Source organism: Penaeus japonicus, unplaced genomic scaffold (assembly GCF_977035675.1).
Source record: "Penaeus japonicus unplaced genomic scaffold, GWHDUDI00000001_assembly GWHDUDI00000007, whole genome shotgun sequence".
In the NCBI taxonomy this organism is placed as follows: Eukaryota; Metazoa; Arthropoda; class Malacostraca; order Decapoda; family Penaeidae; genus Penaeus; species Penaeus japonicus.
The window spans coordinates 7,644,940-7,667,908 of NW_028234409.1; the positions used below are offsets into that span (position 1 = coordinate 7,644,940).

Here is a 22,969-nt window from a genome sequence, read left to right on the forward strand (position 1 = left end):
TGATGCAGAGTATCATAGAGGGATTTGTTAACGTAAGGTTTATGTTGGTTGTCTTCCAGTCTCACCTGCAAAATGGTTATGATAAGGTTGAAGTCTTACTAACTGCTTGATGATCTATGATATAACTGTTTTCTTACGAAAGCAATCCTGTTGATTACATATCACTCCTTAACCCACACAGGACGGGTGGTACAGCATGTGTACCGCGCATTCAAAAGCCCAGTGGCCGGGCAGCACAGTATTGTGCCAGCCATTCAATTGATTTAGGCCTAATAATTCGAACGCCCCGGCATTTGGACATTCAAGGCTAGAATTCCCCCATCGGGGATGGGTTAAAATACAACTCACCCATGCATTTACCTTACTGAATGATGGAATTATAGATATACATAGCATTTCATAGGAAATAAGTCTTAGCAAATTATAAGCACTGAAGGACAAAATCACAAAATAGATTCATTCATAATTCTTAAATCATATATTTTATTCATTAATATGCTACTATTAAACAAAGACCAAATTATTACATACAATCTAAACTTTACTTACACACATGTTGATCAGCCTGTGACTTATTACAGTTCACATCTTCCCACATACAGTCAAATTATAACACATGTTGCAAATTAAACTTCCACAAAGTTTAAAGCTGTCGGGCATTGAGCATACCTTCTATATATCCAAGTGGGGAGGTATGGCTAATATCTGACAAAGGTTTGAACCCTACTGTAAATTGCAACAAAGAATAAGGCAACTCAAAGAAGGTTTATCATACACACTTCTTGCATACACACTCTCTCCCCCCAACCCACACACACACTTTAACTTTGCATACAATAAAGATAACAACACAAAAACACAAACAGCAAAGAAGAAGAAGAAGAAGAAGAAGAAGAAGAAGAAGACGGAGACGGAGACGGAGACGGAGACGGAGACGGAGACGGAGACGGAGACGGAGACGAAGACGAAGACGAAGACGAAGACGAAGAAGACGAAGAAGAAGAAGAAGAACAAGAAGAACAAGAACAAGAATAAGAACAAGAACAATAACAATAACAACAAGAATTTAGAAAACGCATGTCAATAAACCCACCTGCCATTTAACCAGCTTGACTTGCTCCTCCGTCATTTGACAAGCGGATTCGTTCTTCGCTTTCCTGAAGAGCTCTGCTGCACCTTGTAAGGAAGCTTGCCGAGTGTCTGTTCTCTGCAATCAGGTTTCAGTGGTTGGTATCATGCAATAAAAGGGTTTAATTGTGCAAGAATATGTCTTGATACTTTCTTTATGGAAGTCTAAACTTTCACCGTTGCATGAATTCTTTCTTTATTACTGTCTTTTGTTTTGTTTTTTTATTAATTTGAGGGTTATTATATGCATCGATTCTAAACTTTTACAGTTGCATGGGTTTTTTTCTTTGTTACTGTCTATGTTTTCGTTTTTGTTTTTTTATAATTTGAGGGTGATTAATCTTCCTGAAATTTATTCCTATTGAAAAATATGTCTTTACTATATATATAATAAGGCATTCACAAGATAATTGATCTGAAAAAAAATAAGAAAATAAAACAACTAAAGTCTCAGATAAATGCCTAAGTATATCTTTCTGATATGAATAATTTATAGAATATACAACTTAAAACAAATACAGACTTAACTTAACAAAGCATTACTAGTATATACTCATTACTAAACAATTAAAAACAAACAAACAAACAGAAAATCATTCATCCATTTATATATAAATAAATAAAATATTGATGATGATGATGATGGTGATGGTGATGGTGATAGTGATAGTGATAGTGATAGTGATGATGATGATGATGATGATGATGATGATGATGATGATGATGATGATGATGATGATGATGATCATGATGATGATGATGATGATGATCATGATCATGATGATGATGATGATGATGATGATGATGATGATGATGATGATGATGATGATGATGATGATGATGATGATGATGATGATGATGATGATGATGATGATCATGATCATGATCATGATGATGATGATGATGATGATGATGATGATGATGATGATGATCATGATGATGATGATCATAATGATGATGATAATGATGATGATAATGATGATCATAATGATAATGATGATAATGATAGGAATAACAATAATAATAAGAGTGATAATAACCACAATAACAATAAAGATAAAGATCATAAGAATAAGAAGAACAAACAAAACAAACAATGAACCATCTCAAAAAAAAAAAAAAAATTCAATAAAAAATCCATTTACATTGGACATGTAAGCTTCTTTGATCCTGAGGAGAGCCTGCCCTTGGAAGTCGTCCTCCTGAACCAAGATGTCGCGCAGCTGTTCCATGTCCAACTCCCGACAGCTGCGGATGTGGAGCGACTGGGCCACCGGGAAGTTGCGGATGAACATCTGGTGGAATGAATTGCGTGTGAGTAAGTAAAGAGAGATTGAAACATATATATCAATACATGATTACAATCATTACAACGACAATGTCAGTAATAATAATAACAATGATAATAATGATGATAATAATAATGATGATAATGATGATGATAATAATAATAATAATAATAATAATAATAATAATAATAATAATAATAATAATAATAATAATGATAATAATGATAATAGTGATAATAATAAAAATAACAAAAAGTTATAATAAAAATAAGAGTAATAAATAAAATAATAATAATAATGATATTATCATTATTATAATCATTATCAATATCAACAATGTTAATAGTATAAATATCAATACTAATACTAATATCAACATGAAAACAAATGAAAAAGATAAAAAAATAAATAAACACTATCAGAGAGAATGTCAGAATGATGAATCCTACACATAACAAAATAAAGACATCATCCTTGCAATTTTTTTCTATCATTCATAGCTTTAACATGAAAAAAAGGAAATGCAGAACCTTTCTTTGGCAATGAAGTACTAAGATCAGAAATACTAAAATCCAATACAACACAGCACAGTCCTATAACTTAACATTTATCACAACCCACATTGACACATCATCAAATCACCCAATTTTATCAACCTATAAATCATGATATCCGCAGTCTGGATGATGAGCCTACACGTCACTATCAACACTCACCAAGAAATCTCCCGAAGAGAGCTTTTGCCGCAGGTGATGGAGCACGGTGTATATGAGGTCGGTGTCTCCGCTCTGCAAGGCTCGTCTTAATGCGGTCTGGTCTTCCCCTAGCCTCATCAGTACCAGAACCTGTTCCTTTGCTCTGCACTCATACTCAATCAACTGAAAACATAAAGACTAAATGAGAATAGACTCGGGGCACTAACACCGAGAGAAAAACAAAAACTAAGCTTGCACTTATACTGTGATTTGAAAAAAGAGAATAGATAATATGTTCATACTCGATGAGATTAAAATTAATATGATATCATATATGGCAAACTAGACCTCTATGAGATCCTAGCTAAAGTACTAGTAATTACTCCCTTTATACCAAATTGTTAGAAGTACAGTATATAATCTCTGAACCTTCTAACATTCTATGCACTTTCCATACCTTTATAGCAAGTTGCTTTCTGCCTGCTTGGTCTGCTCGATTAGCAATGTCAGTGTACGATATCCCTGGCGTGTAACCCAATTTACTGTTTATCTCTTTTGCTATTTGCTCATCGCTTTTCTGCGATGGTTGTAAGACCTGGAGGATGTGGTAGTTATCATTAATATTTTAAGGTTTAAGGATATATTGATATCTTATAATCTGCACAATTAACTAAGAGACTAGCACACAATGAGAGACACATGCACACCGAGATATGTACTCAGAAACTTTTAAACTATGAGACACATACTGAGAGAAATGCACAATGGAAGACATACTGAGAGACAAGCGTACACTGAGAGACGCACAGACACAACACAAAAGACACTCACAAAGACATACAAACACTGGCAGAAACTTAAACACCGTGAGAGAGACATACCTTATAGCATGCCCAATGCGCCAGTATGCGAGAGGCGCCATCAGACTCTGGCATCTTCAAGAACGCTGCAATCTGAAGGGCTAAGGGGAAGAACCTACGAAACACCAGCCTGTCCAGTAACACAGGGAGGGTAAGGTGTTCTAGCTGGTTCCAAGTGAGTGGCAAACCTATTGTTTTGAAGAATGCAAGATCAGTGAAAATTGCACACTGGTTTCCCACTATTTATAAGACAGGATGCAATGATGATTATAAAGCATTATGATTATGGGATATCTTACATTTAAATGAAGATGACAACATGATCAAGATCAAATTCAAGATGATGATATGTATACTCAGTTGCAATCATATAGGCAGTGCCAAGATCTTGAGACACATTTTGCTAAAACTCTGTGTTCATGTTTTAGGTTTGTGAATAATATACTTTTAAAACTTACCAACTCTGTAATCTCTAACTGCATTGAGTACTCTGAGAGTAAATATAGCCTTTTTACATGGGTCTGGGTTGATCTCCGGCAAGAAGCTCTTTCCAAACAATGCAGCCTGCAAATGAAATATTAAATAGTCTTTAATATCAATGATAATACATTCTTAGATCTCAGGAATGATTATTAATAACAAGAGAGAGATATATAAGCAAGAATAGTCAAATAAATCTTTCACTGTAATTTTGTTACAAATCTTCCTCTATTGAAAAAATATGAACAAAGTGTGTCATGGAGTTCTTACCCTAAGCAGCATTTTCTGAGTCTGCGGCCTGTACTCATGTTGTGCTGCTTGTAAACAATGGTTAACAGCCTCTTCTAAAGTGTCTTTAATCATGGCAAGACAATCATTGGCTCTTGTGCTCCTCTCCTACAGGAAGGGTTGTATTACATGATAACATTATCGTCCACATTTTATATATAAAGATATTTTCTTTTTCTTTTTAATACAACATATGAACACAAAATTTACAAGGAATAAACTGAACACATCTACTAAAAATAAAACAAAATAAAATAATATCTCAGTAAAGATACCAAGTTCTCGAGCATCAACACTAAAACCCAATTAATGATATTTACACATATGGTCAAAGACTACAGCAGTTAGTACCTGAAAACCTTTAGCCGCTTCAAGAAGAAGAGCACCAGGAGCCATAGAGCCAATGCCGAGGGTCTCTGTCACAACCAGAGGCACCTGAAATAGGATCATGAATATTCAGCCAATTCTTACCATAGAGCAACATGTTTAGCCATATATACATCTCGGGAAAAAGTCCCTATTCTTCTTATTTTTTCTTCTTCTTCTTCTCTATTGTGTGAGCCTACCTTCTGCAGAAGATCGTGAGCAGTACTTCCTAACACTCTCACACCATCCGGTTCCTGCACCAGGTGCGAGGTGGAGTCTAAGTAGTAGCTTGTGGCATCACCGTTAACACTGACTACTTCTAGTGTCATGTCCCACAGTAGCACTACAGCTCCTGTACCACACCTGGCCAAGATGTACAGAGTTAATACTTTGCTAATTCAAAAAGAAGTCTTACAAAGAAGCTATGTATGTGTATGTGTATGTGTATGTGTGTGTGTGTGTGTGTGTGTGTGTGTGTGTGTGTGTGTGTGTGTGTGTGTGTGTGTGTGTGTGTGTGTGTGTGTGTGTGTGTGTGTGTGTGTGTGTGTGTGTGTGTGTGTGTGTGTGTGTGTGTGTGTGTGTGCATTAGACATCCCCAAAATCTGTCTCCAATCATTTCAGAGCAGGTAAAAGCAATATCATCAATGACAATTTCATAAAAATCAGAAAAAGACATAAAAAGCCAAAGCCAGGAGGAAAAAAATAATCACAGAACCAGCATAATCAAAATCAGCATTTTTCCACAAGAATGACCTATCTCATCACTCTAATATCTCATGATCTCAAACCGTCTCAATGGACTTACCACGCAATCTGCTTCGGCTTCACCTGGCTTTTAACATCGTATTCGCAATATTTGATGCGGATGTCGGATGAGCCAATCCAGAGCTTGCCAGTGTCGGACAGCAGAGCCACATGACGTGAGTTGTTGGAAACGGCCATCTCTACTATACACCCTCCCGGCTCGCTCCATTCCGGGTACTGGTGAAAAGTGGTCAAAAATGCATCATGTGTTTTGTTTTATCTATCAAAAATATTCATAAAAATGACTGACTCTTGCAAGCTTCGTGCAGTTTTATCTGTTCTGTTCCTTGTGACTAGATCTTCTATAATCAGAAAGTAAGGACAAAGGACTGAAACAAACAAACAAACACTCTAACAAACAAACAAAAAATAAACAAACTATAGAAAAAAAATAGAAATCAAAGAAAGATATAAAAATATTGAAAAATAATACAAAATTAGAAAAAAAAATACCCTTAACCCTTCCAAAATGGACCATCTGTTAAGGCGTTCAGCCAGGGTATGGCATCTTAAGATGTGTATGTTTTTTATTATTTTCTAGATTTATGGTTTAATATGTGAGTATACATAAGATAAATTAGCAAAGTGATACTATGAGCATTTGGTATGATGCCCTAGTTAGCAAAATTTCATATATCAAACATATAAATAGCTTAATTTAAACAAAGGGAAAAATGCAATACCATATTGACCCAACCTAGTGAAAAATATCCATCGCAGAAGAGCTAACATAACAAAAACGCCATTAGAGAAATCAGTCAATAAGGAACCAGTGCTAAATACCAAAGCCTGAGGTCGCTGATCGAGATGATTAAGGAGCAGCAGGTTGTTTCCTTGGCTGACTAAGACATTTGTGTGTCTCTCCTCGCGAATCACACACCAGCACTCCACCACGCCACCTGAAGTGAACAAGTTCCAAATTAAATGTGACTTTCATGCAAAGTCTTATTCTCAAACAATCCGTTTCTGGAGAGTGGTACAAGCTATTTCAAAATTTTCCATGCATAAAAGAATTTTAAAATAAGGAGCCAAATAACATACAGATATATAAACACGAATTAAAAATCATGAAATCTTTGTAAAAAAACTCTAGTCATTGCACAACTTCTTACTAGAAAGGCCTTTCTCAATCAAAAATACATTTCTTCCTCATACAAACCTATCAACGTAAAAAAAAAAAATCACTCACTCGGAATATCAGGATACTTTCTGGTGCGAGGCTCGTAGATGTTGCTCACCATAAATACGCGATTCGACTTGCTCAGCACTGCCACTCCTGTTTCTCTGTGGCTTGTGAAAACTTGAGCGCTTTGAACTAGAGTATCTTTGACTTCCTGGAAAGAAAGTAGCTTCTTAGTCAAAGATAATTCATTTTAATTCCAGGACTCATCCTTACAAAATATAATTTATCATCACTCCCAGGACCATTCAATCAAGATAATATCCATATCTAACAAATTCAATATACATACCAGTACCACAACATAGAAATTTGTAGGATGTACAGTTTGGAAATCTATTTTCTGTACCTTATTTTCATACTAATAACATCTTTATTTGATCCCTTATTGTCATGTAACTATCACCTTTATTCAGTGCCATTTTTTCAAGTTATTATCATTTTTACTGTGTCTCATTTCCCTGTGCCTATTATCTTTATTCTGTGCCAAATTTTCAAGCAACTATCAATTTAATCTTGGGCCATATTTTCATAGGAGTGAAAGCAAAGCCCCCAGCAATAAAATCCCAGGGTAAAACAAGAAAATTTTATGATATCCAAATCCAGTATATCACCTGTGAGAGAATACTGTATTTCCAAATCTACATATATATATAAAAATTAATACTGAATTGTCAATACGAAATATGTGCTATGTAATATGTCTGTTTTATTTATCCCAATACTACAAAAAACAATGACAAAATCACATGCCATTGCATATTTTTTCCTATACTTCTGAGTTCTTCACTTCATCCTGACTCATCAACGTACCTGTCCCATGTTGAAGGTGTGCTGGTAAGTGCCAAACATATCGTAGAGTGACACAGCACCATCCTCTTGCACACACACCAAGTCCTCGCTGCGGGACCAACCGAGGCACAGTAGGTAGCCACTCATCCACTGTTGTATGAGAGAAAGAGAATTTTTTTTTAAAATCCTGATACCATGATTTCATTCTGAGTGCATGATTGAGAAAGAAATTAATTATCTGATGACTTCATCTGACTGAGTGACAATTGCAGTTTTCAAATTTACTAAGTAAAAGAACCAAGGCTTGCATTACAATAATCTCATAAATAAATTGCTGTAAATTAAAAGTTCAAGTTCAGCTGTGCATAAAATAATAAATCTTTCTCCATTCATCATAACATAAATCCTTTAAAATCTCAACTCTCGCAACATTAAACAAACCAAAGATATAAACCTTAAAGGACGAAATCTTCCTCCCTGATGAGCTGAAGACGAAAATGATGGGCTTCCCCGACTGCTGCGTCTTGGTGAACTTAGTCTCATCTCGGGTGAGGGCTATGGGACCCCCATAGGATGCTGCAGCAACCATGAAGTCCCCCAGGTTGATCCCCCCACCCCACTCCATCGTGTAGAGTTCATGTTTTCTGAAAATTTTGTAGGAAAATGAGACTGATTTTAACACAGATTTTGACCTATGTTTAAATTTTACATGACCATGTAATGTACAACTATCAAAACATATCTAGATCATACTAATCTACATGCATTTTTTTATCAAGGGAGAAATTGTGGCATACCCAGCTGAAGTGAGGCAAGTGACATATACAATGAGTTGGAAATATGAAGCTAGAGTTTCATTACTTATATTTGCCTGGAATCAAAAGCCAAGCAAACACGAAGCAAGACACATAATAGCCCTAACAAAATGACAAGAAAGAGATCTGCTTTGGAAACAACAGGAAACTGAAACAATGAAGAACAAAAGGGGATAAAATAGCAGGTATGAATTAACAAAACTGGCTGGGGAGGGAGATAGATAAGCCTAGCTGCAGTTACGAGAGGGAGACAGATGCCGGATCTGACCCCTGGACTGGCTGGGTGGGTCATGCCAGTCTATAATATATATACAAAATATGCAATTACGAAAAAATATATGCACTTGCAAGTCAATTCTAAACATTTACCAAACTTCATAACATACCTTACCTTTACATGAACAACCAAACAGAAAGAGTACTCTAAAATGTTAAAACTGCAATCTCATTGAACAGACATGGTGCTAAACACTAAATGACAAAAATATATCAATATCTAAACCAACTTTCAGACGATTAAAATGATCTCAAGTCTTTGCTAAAAGTGGGCGGTTTCCACATTACCGGAACTGTCACTGACAAAACCCCATCATAAAACTCCTTGTATCAATGACTCTCTCCTCACATGAAGCATATAACCACAATTTCTGCAAATAAGAAGAAAGTGCATGAAGTACTTTACCTGTAAAACACATCGCTGCCAATTTGCGTCCAGTCAGAGATGAATGCCATAGTCAGTGTTGTTTACCACATGGCAAGACTAAGTGATAGAAATTTCTTACTTTCTCACTAATAAATTCAGCTAGATTTTAATCTACTGGTAATAAAATTTTAAAAAAAGATCTATAGAGATATCTGTCAATCTTGACTAACTCAATTATTGTATTATCATCACCTATTTTTTAAGAATAAAAAGACAATTTTGTGGCATTACATTCGCCGCAAAAGAGCATCAGCTGAGAGCTCACAGACTCCGCCTGAGTCAATCTGATGTTTACTACATGGCAAGTATAAGCGATAACCACTTATTTATTTCCATTTATATTTTAATATATAAAAATAAATTTTAAACTATTAATATATATTTCTCAAAATAAAATATATCTAGAATTATCATTATAAAATTTTTATCTTCAAATATTACTTACTTTGTAAAATAGAAAGTTAATTAAGTGGCATTACACTTGCCAGGACAGGTCATCAGCTGAGAGCCAGCAACTCCGCCATATTGTCTCAGATACTGAACGAGAAAGGTCACTTTAAACGAAATTCCAAAATGCAGGGCCTCACATTAGCCAGTTTGAAGAAGCATCCCGCTGTAAGTATTTTACAAGCTTTATTGTGTGTGTGGATTATGATTATGAGTGGATGATGATTGATCTTAGAGCTTAGAAAGATAAGATAAAGGAATAGCAGAAACATGCCGGGTTCGGAGTACGTGCAGGCAATGACGCAATGTTGATTTTTTTGTTGTTTTAACATCCAGAGTCACTGCAGGTCATTCTAAACTTAGTTTTGCTTCATAATGTACTGCGCACTTTCATTAATATGTGAATTTCCTCTTATTGGAAGTTTTTGATGAATTAAATATTTTTCTATATAGTGAAGAAGCACAAATACTATAAATAGGTCAGACAACTGAAATTTCTGTGAAATAAGGACAATTTAGGTAACAGTAATGTCATTGAAGTATGTATCAAATATGGAAAGAGGAATAGATGTATTAAACAAGACAGATTGATTCTGCTGATCCGTTTTTGGATATTTTGTCTATATTTTGCACTTTGGACATTTTGCCCATATTTTTTCTACTTGTTTATCAATACCATAGCTCCAGTAGTCTTAGAAGCATCTCTTTAACCCAAAAGTATGCGTGCACTAAATTTAGTCATGCACAGGTACAATCTTCTATTTTCTATTACCTGTACAATCTTCTATTTTCTTTCGGCTTCTCCCATTTTAGGGGTCACCATAGTATATTATCTGTCTCCATCTTCCTCTATCCTTTGCCTCCTCTTCAGTCAGACCAGCTGCTCTCATATCTTCTCTTACATCTCTCACTGCATCCATGAATCTCCTCTTAGGTCTTCCTCTCTTTCTATACCTTACCTCCTCCTCCCGACATGTTCCTCGTCACATGCTTGAACCACCTTAACCTTGCCTCCCTGGCCTTATTTCCGAACCGTTCCATATGTGCTGTTTCTCTTATATATTCATTTCTGATCTTATCCTTCCTCGTTACTCTCAGTGAGAACCTTAACGTGTCACAGATCACTCCTGACACTCTTCTCCAGCCACTCCACCCCACTGATACTCTCTTCCTCACCTCCCTATCGAACCCACTACCACTTTGTACCGTTTATCCCAGATACTTAAAACCATCCACCCTTTTCACTTCCGTGCCCTGCATTCGCACCACATTTCCACCATCCCTCTTATTCACGCACATGTACTGTCTTACTTTGACTGACTTTCATGCCCTTACTCTCTAGTGTATGTATGTTGTCACCTTTCAACCTGGAGCCAAAATTGTTGCCATTGCTGGTTTACGGTGACTTGAACTTTTATATCCGAATAGTTTACAGAAAATACTGTCCGTTGATAAGAATTTTGTTGTCATCATCAGCATGCAGATATCATACCAAATAAAGACTACCATGATGCCTTGTACAAAAAACAAAATGACAATCACTTCTAAATAAATTAATATGCAAAAGGAAAGGATAAGACCATAATTAGTTATAAAAAAGACATACAACTATAGCAGGTCAAGCAGGACATAGAATCCTAAGATACGTTTCTTCTGTGATGTGGATGTAGATGAATTATAAATATTGATATATAAAATCAAGAAAAATGTGGCTGGATGTTGGGTAGAAGATTTGTAAATATGGATTTGTTTGATTTTCCCCATGGTGTTTAGTTTTTAAGTCTCTCAGAAGAGTTATCAAAAAAAAATTCTAAGCTCTATCAATCAAAATATAGGGGATGATTTGTTGGCCTTCAGCAGAGCATCAAACTCAGAGGTCACAGCAACAACGAGAACATCTGTGACTAATAATTTTATTTTATTTGCAACATCAACATAAAAGATAAGCCTTGGGATTCATTGATCTCAAATTTAATGGTATTTCTACTTTTTTTACATGTATAGCCAAACTTGTATTTCTGATTTATCTCATCTAGAGTTATCATAGTAATGGGTCTGGTTTAGGGATCTAAACTTTCATACTACTCCTTAGCAATACTCTTTCATAAAAAGGAGAGAGACAGAGAGAGAGACAGAGAGAGAGACAGAGACAGAGACAGAGACAGAGACAGAGACAGAGACAGAGACAGAGACAGAGACAGAGACAGAGACAGAGACAGAGACAGAGACAGAGACAGAGACAGAGAGACAGAGAGACAGAGACACAGAGACACAGAGACACAGAGACACAGAGACACAGAGACACAGAGACACAGAGACACAGAGACACAGAGACACAGAGACACAGAGACACAGAGACACAGAGACACAGAGACACAGAGAGACAGAGACACAGAGACACAGAGACACAGAGAGACAGAGACACAGAGAGACAGAGACACAGAGAGACAGACACAGAGAGAGACTTTTTTGACTTTGACAAGTTTGAGACAAGTGATTACATACATCTCAAAAGGATGAGGTAACATAGGTTATCCTCACCCCAATCTTAGTCCCTCTTTGGGCTCATATGTTTTACAAAACCTTACAGCTATGTCAACATGTTGAAATATATACAAAACAAAAGGCGGGTCAATCATAAGCATAAACAGTTAAATGTTTACATATCAGGAGAGCGATATGACAGTATAAATTGTCACCCTCAGCATGCTAAATCCTCTCTTGAGGTCACATTATTACATACTTGAAAATGTGACACATATATGTTAATAAAACATACGTATGTTCCTGGAGGAAGGAATTTATCAGAAAGTCTAAAAATGTTTGTATTCAACACACAGAGAGAGGGGGGGGGATTTATTGATTGTGGGAAACTTTGTTTCGAATAGGCTTTTGTAAATGGCACAGCTGCACTTTAGTAGCTTCACCCACCGAACTTGGCTCTAATTTGTACATATAATCCTGGCCAGAATTGGAAGACATTTAACCCACCCAGGAAACAAGAATCTTTGGAAAGGCCTATTTTTAGACACGGGCATGGCATTTGCCATATTTATCTACAACTAAAGAGAAAGGTGCTTTTTTAAAGAAAAACAAGGTCATTAATTAGCTATATACTTTAGAGATAGGATTATAACACCTAACCCCCCCCCCCTCTTTTTATTTAGCAGTTCTATATCTATAGTTTTTTGTTGTTTTTTTATTATTAGCTATTGCTTCTATCTGCACAATGTACATGGTAATGCTGCTCATCTCATTCCTTTTCTTTCACAAAGTTTTACCAGTCTACTAGGTAGTTGAAAGTGTTCCATTAATTCCCTGTTAATATAGTCATTCCATGCAAAATATTTCCTCCTTTTACTGATACAGCATTTTTATTTCTTTGCCTTTTAAAATGTATTGACTTTTTAGACATATTCTCTCTCTCTCTTTCTCTCTCTCTCTCTCTCTCTCTCTCTCTCTCTCTCTCTCTCTCTCTCTCTCTCTCTCTCTCTCTCTCTCTCTCTCTCTCTCTCTCTCTCTCTCTCTCTCTCTCTCTTTCTCTCTCTCTCTTTCTCTCTCTCTCTCTCTATCCCTCTCTCTTTTTCTTATGCCAGAACCTTTTTGGTTCCAATACCAACCTAGAACTTAATAGAAATGGAGAGGATACTGTAGTGTGTGTTATCTGTTTTAATACGGGAATCTTAGCCTCTCTGCCTCTCTAGGTCAACCCTACTTGTAAAACACGTTCATGAGAGTAAAAGCCATATCAGATTTCTGGCGTTGTGCTGTGGCTTGGGGGAAAGTAGTTAATTCTGAGGACTATTTTTGTAATTTAAAAAGATCATTGTAGGCTAGGTGGATGGGAAGGATTTTGTAAGATACTTGTACAGTTGTGATGAAATCAGGGATTCATGACGTCGTGCATTACTTTTTCCTGGGTCAGGGTGATGTAGTATTTTTTAAGGAGAAATCTAGATGGCTATAATTTGGTAAAGATGATTCTCGTGCTCTTTGTGCGCCACTAAAGCATTAGTACGGTTTATGATTTTAAAGATTTTAAAGATCTGGTCCATTGTTTGGATGTTCAGAAAATGTATGCATAGGCTTTCTCTTTGGACTGAGCTGCAAAGTGCATAGTGCCAAGCAATTAAACTTTCTACGCTTTTGCAGTATGTATAGAAAACCAATGTATGAAGCTTGTATTTAAAGAGACCACATATTTTCTTATGAAATAAGTGTCTACTAAAACTTTATATGTACACACACACACACACACACACACACACACACACACACACACACACACACACACACACACACACACACACACACACACACACACACACACACACACACACACACACACACACACACACACACACACACACACACACACACACACACATATTTACACACACACACACACATGTACACACACATGTACACACACATGTACACATATACACAAATATTGCAAGAATAAAGACTAAGATGAGAGTATCTGGCATCTTCGGATGCACTCTCACTACCTAACCTTGAGATGCAAGCAGCTGAAAGCAATTTTCCTATTCTTCTTTTTTTACCTTTTTATTGTAGCCTGTAATGCAAGTTATGATTGACACGATCTAGAAAGTTGTGAAACTTCCTGGAAATCCTTAGCCATTGCGACAAAATGGAGGACACGTGTTTCTTCCTTCTTATCCATTTATTTTTTATATTTAACTATTTGTCTTTCCTTCTTTCTCTATTTCACGAAACAATAAATAGTAATATACCCACAATACCAACCATCCATCCTTCATTGTCTCAGTGGAAGCGTAAAAGTAAGCAACTCGGAAAATAGATTGACTCTTCTTTGAATACGTGACTGTGGACATGCACCATGAACTGGGGTTGATGTTTGCTTGTTTTGTGCCACCGGGTCATTGTGGAGACTTTTCGTGATGCATATTTAGCTGACATTGATGATCTATTACGAGGGAGACACGTGGTCTGATTGAAGGTCGTAGGGCATTTGATCATGTTTGGGAGCTTTTGTTTTGTTTGCTTTTGTTTTCCGTTGCAAGAGATAGCTTTAAAGATGGGTGTTTTTTGTAGTATATACTTTTTCTTACTAAGGATTTGAAGGTCATTTTTGGATAAATTATACTGCTATCATTTCGTTTCAGTGTTTGTAATTGCCCAAATACTCATATATGTACATACGCAACACACATGCATTCTCTCTCTCTCTCTCCCATTTTCTTTATCTCCCATTTTCTCTCACCTTCGCTTGCGGGCATTTACTTTCACTCACATCCGTTTTCTCTAACACATTACACATACATATACAAACATACACATATACATACACACACATACACATATACATACACACACATACACATATACATACACACACATACACATATACATACACACACATACACATATACATACACACACATACACATATACATACACACACATACACATACATATACACATACATACACATATACATACACATACATACACATATACACACATACACATACATATACACACATACACATACATATACACACATACACATACATATACACACATACACATACATATACACACATACACATACATATACACATACACATACATATACACACATACACATACATATACACACATACACATAAGATAGTCACACTACATAGCTGACATACATGGCCGCCTTGTGCATATAGCCCGGGCGAAGCGACGTCTTCGCAAATCTCTCTGAACTGAACTACATATACATACACATGCATATACACACATACATATATACACATACACATACATATATACACATACATATATACACATATACACATACACATACATATATACACATTTACATACATATATGTACACATACACACACACGCACACACAGACACACGCACGCACGCACGCACACACACACAATCACACAATCACACAAAGAATGCACATTGTCTTTCTCTTCTCATCTTCTGATCTTCTCTCCCAGTTAATTAACCAGCATCTCCCCCCTTGCCTTCCAGCTGATCCCCCTGTACGTGTGTCTGGGAGCCGGAGTGGCGGGTGCGACCTTCTACACCTTGCGCTTGGCCCTCAGGAACCCCGATGTGAGCTGGAACCGCAACGGCAACCCCGAGCCGCAGCAGGAATGGGCCAACAAGCAGTACAAGGTAAAATATGAGTGGTTGTGTGTGATTGTGTGGGTGTGTGTGAGTGAGTGAGTGTGATGGCGTGTCGTCTTGGTTGAGGTTTTAAAAGCCTTTTGGATTTTGACCCTTCACCAATTGTCTGTGATGTGTGCACCTCGTAAGCACTGTTCCCATAGTTATGATTTACCGAGTGGTTATTTTCTTTGGTTGAGTATTAATTTAGGTTGTATTTTATAATTGAATTATTGAGTTAAAGTTAGTTATCATACAATGTACACTTAGATCAGAATTTGAAAGGGCAGATGTGATGTATATGTCAAGTTATTCATGTTGTCTTTCTCCAAATAGTTGTGTAAACAATTTAAAGGAAGATTGTTTTTTTAATAAATTATCGGTTAACTGGAAATTGTACTTGTTATTGTAAGGATTTGGAGAAAAGCTTAGTAATGACTTGTATAAAAGTTAATGTTGAATATTTAGACAGATTAATAGATGGATATGCACTTATAAATATGCAAACAGGTTGATTCCCGAGAGTAATCATTGACAAGCACATATATTGTTAATTTTCCCCTTTTCCTTCCAGTTCTGGTCTCCAATCCGCGACTACTCAACATACAGGGCACCCGTCCCCAAGTACGATGAATAAGGCGACCACAGTAATCAAAGAACATCATGAGACCGCCACCGAGTCTTTGATCTACTCTTTTGTGTATCAACAATTATCATTGCAAGATGATGTGTTGTTGGTAAGAGGAGAGAGGTCGAGATGCTTATGGTTTGGGTAATGAGTAAAGGAGGGGGGGGGGGGAATCAATGAAAAAACGAGAAATTATCTTTTATTCTGTAATTTGCTGTAGGATTTTTGTCCCTTACCTAAGCTATTTGCAAAGGTCTTAATTTTACTGTATGAATTGGAGACTTTTTTTTTTTATTATTATTATTAAGATACAAAACCTTTTTTCTTCACTTATTACCATTGCCATAAGTTCCTCCTTTGGTAGTTTCATCAGTTTGAAATATTGCCATTGCAATGCTGCTGTGACAGAGGACAATAATAAACTTCTGTATTACTGCACTGTGACCAGACAATAATTAGTTGCTTATATTTTTTTTTTGTCATTTATCATACTGTTTGAATGCAACATACAGTTGAAAGTGGACAGAGTCGGGGATAATTTCTTTGAAAGTGTTAGTTTATCTTTTAAATAATAATAATTTGTACAGTTAACTGTGTATAAAGATCACCTTCGGATGTACCATATATAATAAATTGGTTTACTATATTTTCTTTTGAGTACCTTTAAGGGCCTTTGAATGGGTAATTGAAAGAGAGGTATAATAATTATCTTTATAAACTGTGACCAATCAGTGTCATATGAAATTTATATTAATGAATGAAATTCACTTTCTTCTTCCTCCTCCTCATCTCTTTCCTCTTGATCTTTTTTTTTTTTTTATCAATTAACCCAGACATGTTAAAATGAATTACACTCGGATATGGAAATGTTACAAGAATAACATCTATTTCAAATATTTCAAGGCAAACTACTTTCCAAACTTGAAACGCACAAGGTGGCCATTTTAGTTTCTCTTCCGCTGTCACAACCCTGACATTCACTTAGGGATTTAGTAAAAAGTTTTATTCTAATGGGCGAACATCCCACATACACTTCTATTTCATTTCAGTAGTATTTATGTAAAACTAGTCAGAAAAGTTTTTGACTGAGACAGACTTGTACAAGTTCCTCTGTTGGTTATTATACTGTCTTTCCCCCTCTCCTGTTTCTACTTCCTGATGCAAGAAACCAATCGTCACGCTGCAAGGTCATACCAAGAAAAAAATAAATAAAAGGCCACATCACTTTTTTTTAAAGGTTGTTACACTATCATACACTTTTCAAGGTGAGGGTAAACACAGATTGAAATGAAACTTTATTTCTTAATTTAAAATAACATTTGGCACATTCATAATGACATCAGATATTTTCTTACCTTGCTCTTACTCATACTTTATAGTAACTTTTAATGATCTCAAATACAACTAATAGATTTTTAATAAACAAAACAAATTCTTGTAACCCCTGATTTGAATATTAAAACTTTATCTTACTAAGATAAAGTTATTTACTGTTATAATTTAATCTTGGTAATACTTAATCAAAATCTATAACCAGCATAAACAAGTCTAATAAAAAAGAACAGAAAATAAGACTCTTTTTTTTGAGCATGAATTGAACAATACTCAGTAACTAATCCTGAACTTAAGAGTAAATCAAGCAATGTCTAAATAAAAAAAAATAAAAAATGGTGGCTTACATGCCAAATGATATCTAAATTCCTTGTTGGATGACTTAACAGTTTTTACCAACAGTAAAATGCAATTCGAACAAAATATTAATGAATCTTCATCCGTTCAGAAAATGAAGCTTTAAGTAACTAAAAGTGGGAATAAAATTATTCAACCAGCAATCCTCCTACCAACTTCAAGCAGGAACTTGTTCACGTTATGTGTCCTGCAACAAGTCGGCTTAAAATATCCATTGCATCAATTCTTCTTTTGGCCTCTCTTCTGGGATGAGGTATTCCAACTATTACCTGGAAAACAAACCATTATTTTATGAACATCAATACAAAAGATATTACTAATTATAATAAAGGATACAGGCTAAAGATCTCTCTTGTAGTTTTAGCCAAAGCACATGGAGATTACTGTCATAGGGTGTCAGAACCAGAATTAACTTCAGCATTGTAATCATTCATTCAGTAACTTAACAGCCAACATACTGCAACTTTACACTTAACAGCCAACATACTACCAGCTCTATAAAGTACATCTTTACAGCAAACTTAAATCACATTTATAAAGATGCAAAATCTTGATATAATGTATGTGACATTTTAAACATATATCAGTTTCTTCAATATATACCCCAACAAATATTACTGGTTCGTTGTGGAAATAAAAGTAAATACAGTTATTAACTTCCAGCTGCAATCTTAAGTTACCTAATTAAGACCCTACAAATGTTAAAGAAAAAAATGTATATATTCCCATTTTCACTCCTAAGGTTCTTTCTCTGTCTTCCTTAACACAGAATATATTTCCCACCACAAAAGGCATTCAAACATATCCCTACCCGAAAATCCATTCCTAGCCCCCAAGGCAGGGAAGTCCTCTTCACATGAGGTGTCGACACTCGATGCCGAGAAGGACGTGGCCAGGGTGGGCGCCCTTGGAGACGGGGAAGCAACGGCGTTACTCCAAGATCCTTTGGGTCGGGCTGGACCTCTTGCTGGAGCTCCTGCTGGGGCTGCCTCAACCTACAACACCAGTCTTGTTGGGATTTTCTCAGGAAATGCTCTTAGGTTTACGTAAGGCAAAAGCAAAACCATAAGGAACTTTCTTCTTTTCTTTTCTTTTCTTTACTTTTTTTTTTTTTTTGGGGGGGGGGGGTAACCCACTAATTCAGTTTTGTGAAATGCTTTATTGATGAAAGCTAATTTAATAAAGACTCTTCCATTTACAGTTACAAAAGGTTGCATCATCATTAATCTAATTTCATGAAATACATTCAAGAACAAAGGAATAGACAGCTGAGATACAAACCTTTGCCTTCCTTGTGAAAGAAAATCCTGTATCATTTTGAGGTTTTTCTGGCCTGGGGTTCTTCGGCACCTCTTTGCTTCTACTTTTAAAAGAATTAACCTGCAATTATTTGCACATTATACATACGGCATGAATATACTAGAAACGCATAAATTTTACATTTCAGTCTCGCCAACAGAAGCACCAAAGACGAGATAAAATCAACAAAATCTGGTAATTCATACAAAAGAATATCAGAACAACATGCAGAACACATAGAGTACCTGTTGCCTTGGAAGGAAGGAAGAGGCACCATCTCCATAGGATCTGTCAACTCTAGAATTACTGGCACCACGACTTTGTACAGAGCTATCCTGTAAGAACAAGTGCTTCAGTTAACTCAACTCTGATCCCTGTCATACATTTACAAAACGTATGGAAGATTATGTATTTTCAATGGTATTTTGGAAAAAAGAAAGAAAAAAAATGCCTAGTGAAATGACAGGGTTAAGCACCAATATATATATATACACATATATGTATATATATGTATATATACATATATATATATATGTATATAAATAATATATATATATATATATATTTTTTTTTTTTTTTTTTTTTTTCTTTTTTTTTTTTTTTTTTTTTTTTTTACACAGGCAATAATGTTTCTCTTCATATCCAAACTATAATGGAAACTGTCACAGTCACCCTGCCAACTACTTTCTTCACAGAACTTACTTGTTACTCACTAGCTTACTCACTCACTCATTCACTCAATAACTCACTTACTCACTCACTCACTCACTTAGTAATTTACTTACTCACTCACTCACTCACTCACTCACTCATTCACCCAATAACTCACTTACTCACTCACTTACTCACTCACTCATTCACTCAATAACTCACTTACTCACTCACTTAGTAATTTACTTACTCACTCACTCACTCACTCATTCACTCAATAACTCACTTACTCACTCACTCACTCACTTAGTAATTTACTTACTCACTCACTCACTCACTCACTTAGTAATTTACTTACTCACTCACTCACTTACTCACTCACTCACTCACTCACTCACTTAGTAATTTACTTACTCACTCACTCACTCACTCATTCACTCAATAACTCACTTACTCACTCACTCACTTACTCACTCACTTACTCACTCACTCACTCAATAACTCACTTACTCACTCACTCACTCACTTAGTAATTTACTTACTCACTCACTCACTCACTCACTCACTCACTCACTCACTTAGTAATTTACTTACTCACTCACTCACTCACTTACTCACTCACTCACTCACTCACTCACTCACTCACTCACTCACTCACTCACTCACTCACTCACTCACTCACTCACTCACTCACTCACTCACTCACTCAATAACTCACTTACTCACTCACTCACTCACTTAGTAATTTACTTACTCACTCACTCACTCACTTAGTAATTTACTTACTCACTCACTCACTTACTCACTCACTCACTTACTCACTCACTCACTCACTTACTCACTTACTCACTCACTTACTCACTCACTTACTTACTCACTCACTCACTCACTCACTCACTCAGTAAATTACTTACTCCTAAATACCTGCCTTAAACAAAGGCTAAGCAAGACTAAAAAATATCATTTTTTACCTTAAATGTGTGTCTGGGAACATCTACCACAATGCCAAACGCTGGGATGGGTTCAGGAATGTGTTTGCCCTCCTGTGGCTGTATACCAAAGGTCTCTAGCAGCTTCATGTTGTCGCACATGTGATATGCCCAGCGTTTTGAGCAGGCCAGAGAGCAGTATCGTCCTGCATCCTTTTGGTAGGTCTGGTGCCACTTTAAGAAAGAAGTTGTATCATGTTTGGAACAACACTCGGCAACACAAAATACAAAGCCAAAATGAAAACAGTCATCAAAATATAGGAAGCACAGCTAAATATTTTGTTCCTACATACATATTCACCATGCAGAGTTCATTCTTACTTTGAAATAAAAATATACAGCACATGACTTACTTCACACGGTAGGGACGGGTGGTAATCCAGACTACAGTGTGTCAGCATATCGGAGGCGATGCTCAAGGGAATAGGATTGTCAGCAAAGGTCACGGAGTATAAATGCTGGAACAGCTGGTCTACGGAATACACACTGAAGTATCCTGGTCCTGTTTAAACATGACACGGATGAATAAAAATTAGTGATACATGACACTAGGATCTAAATTATTATGCAACCTGTACTGTACTGGAATGTGTGTGTACTTTCTGTACTTAAAAAAAAAATAAAATAAAACAAGTCTAGCATTGGATGGAAGACAAATTCAGGAATCATACTCTATATATATTTGCAATAATAACTCATTATCTCAATGTGAAAATCTTTTATGCATAAAAGCAACTAAAAATCAATAGGATTCATGCACATTTATGTGATATAATACATCATACTGATATGTAAACTTTGAAAATAACTTAAATATTTTTTTTTTTTATTAAAATGAAAAGAAAAAATTCCAATCAAGACACAAAGTTTAAAACGGAAATCATTCATCATACTCTAAACACACCAAATTATAATATGCATTTCAATAGGGCTACATATATGAAAAACAATCAAGAAAATATATATTCCTCAAGCAAAACTATGAAGGAAGAGAGATTACCACAAATTTCACTAAGGACTGCTTCTGCCTGTGGCATTTCGGCTTCTAGAGTGTATAATGGAGGCAGCCTGTTACTCTCCTGCCAAAACAAGAGAATGTGTTAAAATTAAATATAAAGAAACAGAACTTTGCCTGATTGAACTTCTGATACCTTTTTGGTGAAATTATCAAACTACATTACTAAAAGAAGACCAATACATATATACAAAGACTTGTAAATACATTACATTTCCTGCATCCATAACAGAAACAACAAAACATCAACGCCAACCCCATATCTTTAAAAAATATATATATGTATTTCTGGAACAAAAAGAGAACAATCAAACACCAACAAAATGCCCCCAACCCCCCCCCCAAAAAAAAAAAGAGTAACAAACAGACGAACAATCAATCAAACGAAAAATAAGAACAAATCAAGGAATTCTTCGAACGGGCGCTCACTCACTTCTTCAACAAACTCCTTGAGGGCCGTAGCCGCAGCTTCCCTGTCCTCGCCGACCGTGTTCTCTTCCTCGAGCAACTTGTGGTTCATCTCGGAATAAACCTGAGCCAAGTAGCCGTAGGACAGTGGGATCACGGCTGGGGAATGATTGGATATCCGTATTATCATTGCGTATCAATAACAGATACACCAGATGCATTGCTGTTCATTTTAGATACTAATGACAATGACAGTAAAGACGAAAATAATATTAATGC

General features: G+C 36.0%; 3 protein-coding genes across 3 annotated transcripts in view; 1 reads left to right on the forward strand and 2 right to left on the reverse strand.

The window, feature by feature from the left end:
* Nucleotides 1-9,538, reverse strand: part of Vps16A (vacuolar protein sorting 16) — an 11,697-nt gene extending 2,159 nt beyond the window's left edge. The window contains exons 1-16 of the mRNA XM_043015184.2: nt 9,380-9,538; nt 8,337-8,526; nt 7,904-8,032; nt 7,100-7,244; nt 6,694-6,809; nt 5,912-6,087; nt 5,307-5,469; nt 5,092-5,175; nt 4,723-4,848; nt 4,431-4,536; nt 3,994-4,160; nt 3,570-3,707; nt 3,134-3,295; nt 2,274-2,423; nt 1,094-1,207; nt 1-65 (exon numbers count right to left, since the gene is read on the reverse strand). The exon at nt 1-65 is cut by the window's left edge and continues 69 nt beyond it. Of these exons, the coding sequence (XP_042871118.1) occupies nt 1-65; nt 1,094-1,207; nt 2,274-2,423; nt 3,134-3,295; nt 3,570-3,707; nt 3,994-4,160; nt 4,431-4,536; nt 4,723-4,848; nt 5,092-5,175; nt 5,307-5,469; nt 5,912-6,087; nt 6,694-6,809; nt 7,100-7,244; nt 7,904-8,032; nt 8,337-8,526; nt 9,380-9,429 (2,081 nt within the window). The 5' untranslated portion in view covers nt 9,430-9,538. The remainder of the gene's footprint in view (nt 66-1,093; nt 1,208-2,273; nt 2,424-3,133; nt 3,296-3,569; nt 3,708-3,993; nt 4,161-4,430; nt 4,537-4,722; nt 4,849-5,091; nt 5,176-5,306; nt 5,470-5,911; nt 6,088-6,693; nt 6,810-7,099; nt 7,245-7,903; nt 8,033-8,336; nt 8,527-9,379) is intronic.
* A 398-nt stretch (nt 9,539-9,936) lies between these two features.
* Nucleotides 9,937-17,285, forward strand: ND-MLRQ (NADH dehydrogenase (ubiquinone) MLRQ subunit). The gene is made up of 3 exons (XM_043015188.2): nt 9,937-10,015; nt 15,874-16,020; nt 16,586-17,285. The coding sequence occupies exons 1-3, from the start codon at nt 9,974-9,976 to the stop codon at nt 16,646-16,648; spliced, it is 252 nt and encodes an 83-aa protein (XP_042871122.1). The 5' UTR covers nt 9,937-9,973; the 3' UTR covers nt 16,649-17,285.
* A 636-nt stretch (nt 17,286-17,921) lies between these two features.
* LOC122252618 (uncharacterized) lies at nt 17,922-22,969 on the reverse strand. Its single transcript, XM_086538333.1, has 8 exons — nt 22,716-22,969; nt 22,268-22,346; nt 21,621-21,769; nt 21,250-21,441; nt 19,873-19,962; nt 19,610-19,708; nt 19,140-19,323; nt 17,922-18,597 (listed from the first exon to the last, which is right to left on the reverse strand). The coding sequence occupies exons 1-8, from the start codon at nt 22,878-22,880 to the stop codon at nt 18,548-18,550; spliced, it is 1,008 nt and encodes a 335-aa protein (XP_086394459.1). The 5' UTR covers nt 22,881-22,969; the 3' UTR covers nt 17,922-18,547.

Bases quoted from the DNA above. Each gene is read 5' to 3' on its own strand.
- ND-MLRQ (XM_043015188.2), top strand. From the start codon at position 9,974: ATGCAGGGCCTCACATTAGCCAGTTTGAAGAAGCATCCCGCT. The intron at 10,016-15,873 runs GTAAGTATTTTA...CTTGCCTTCCAG, and splicing joins GTTTGAAGAAGCATCCCGCT to CTGATCCCCCTGTACGTGTG. The intron at 16,021-16,585 runs GTAAAATATGAG...TTTTCCTTCCAG, and splicing joins GGGCCAACAAGCAGTACAAG to TTCTGGTCTCCAATCCGCGA.
- LOC122252618 (XM_086538333.1), bottom strand. From the start codon at position 22,880: ATGATAATACGGATATCCAATCATTCCCCAGCCGTGATCCCACTGTCC. The intron at 22,347-22,715 runs GTGAGTGAGCGC...TTGTTTTGGCAG, and splicing joins TCAAGGAGTTTGTTGAAGAA to GAGAGTAACAGGCTGCCTCC. The intron at 19,963-21,249 runs GTAAAAAATGAT...TTGTTCTTACAG, and splicing joins TTCCCAGACACACATTTAAG to GATAGCTCTGTACAAAGTCG.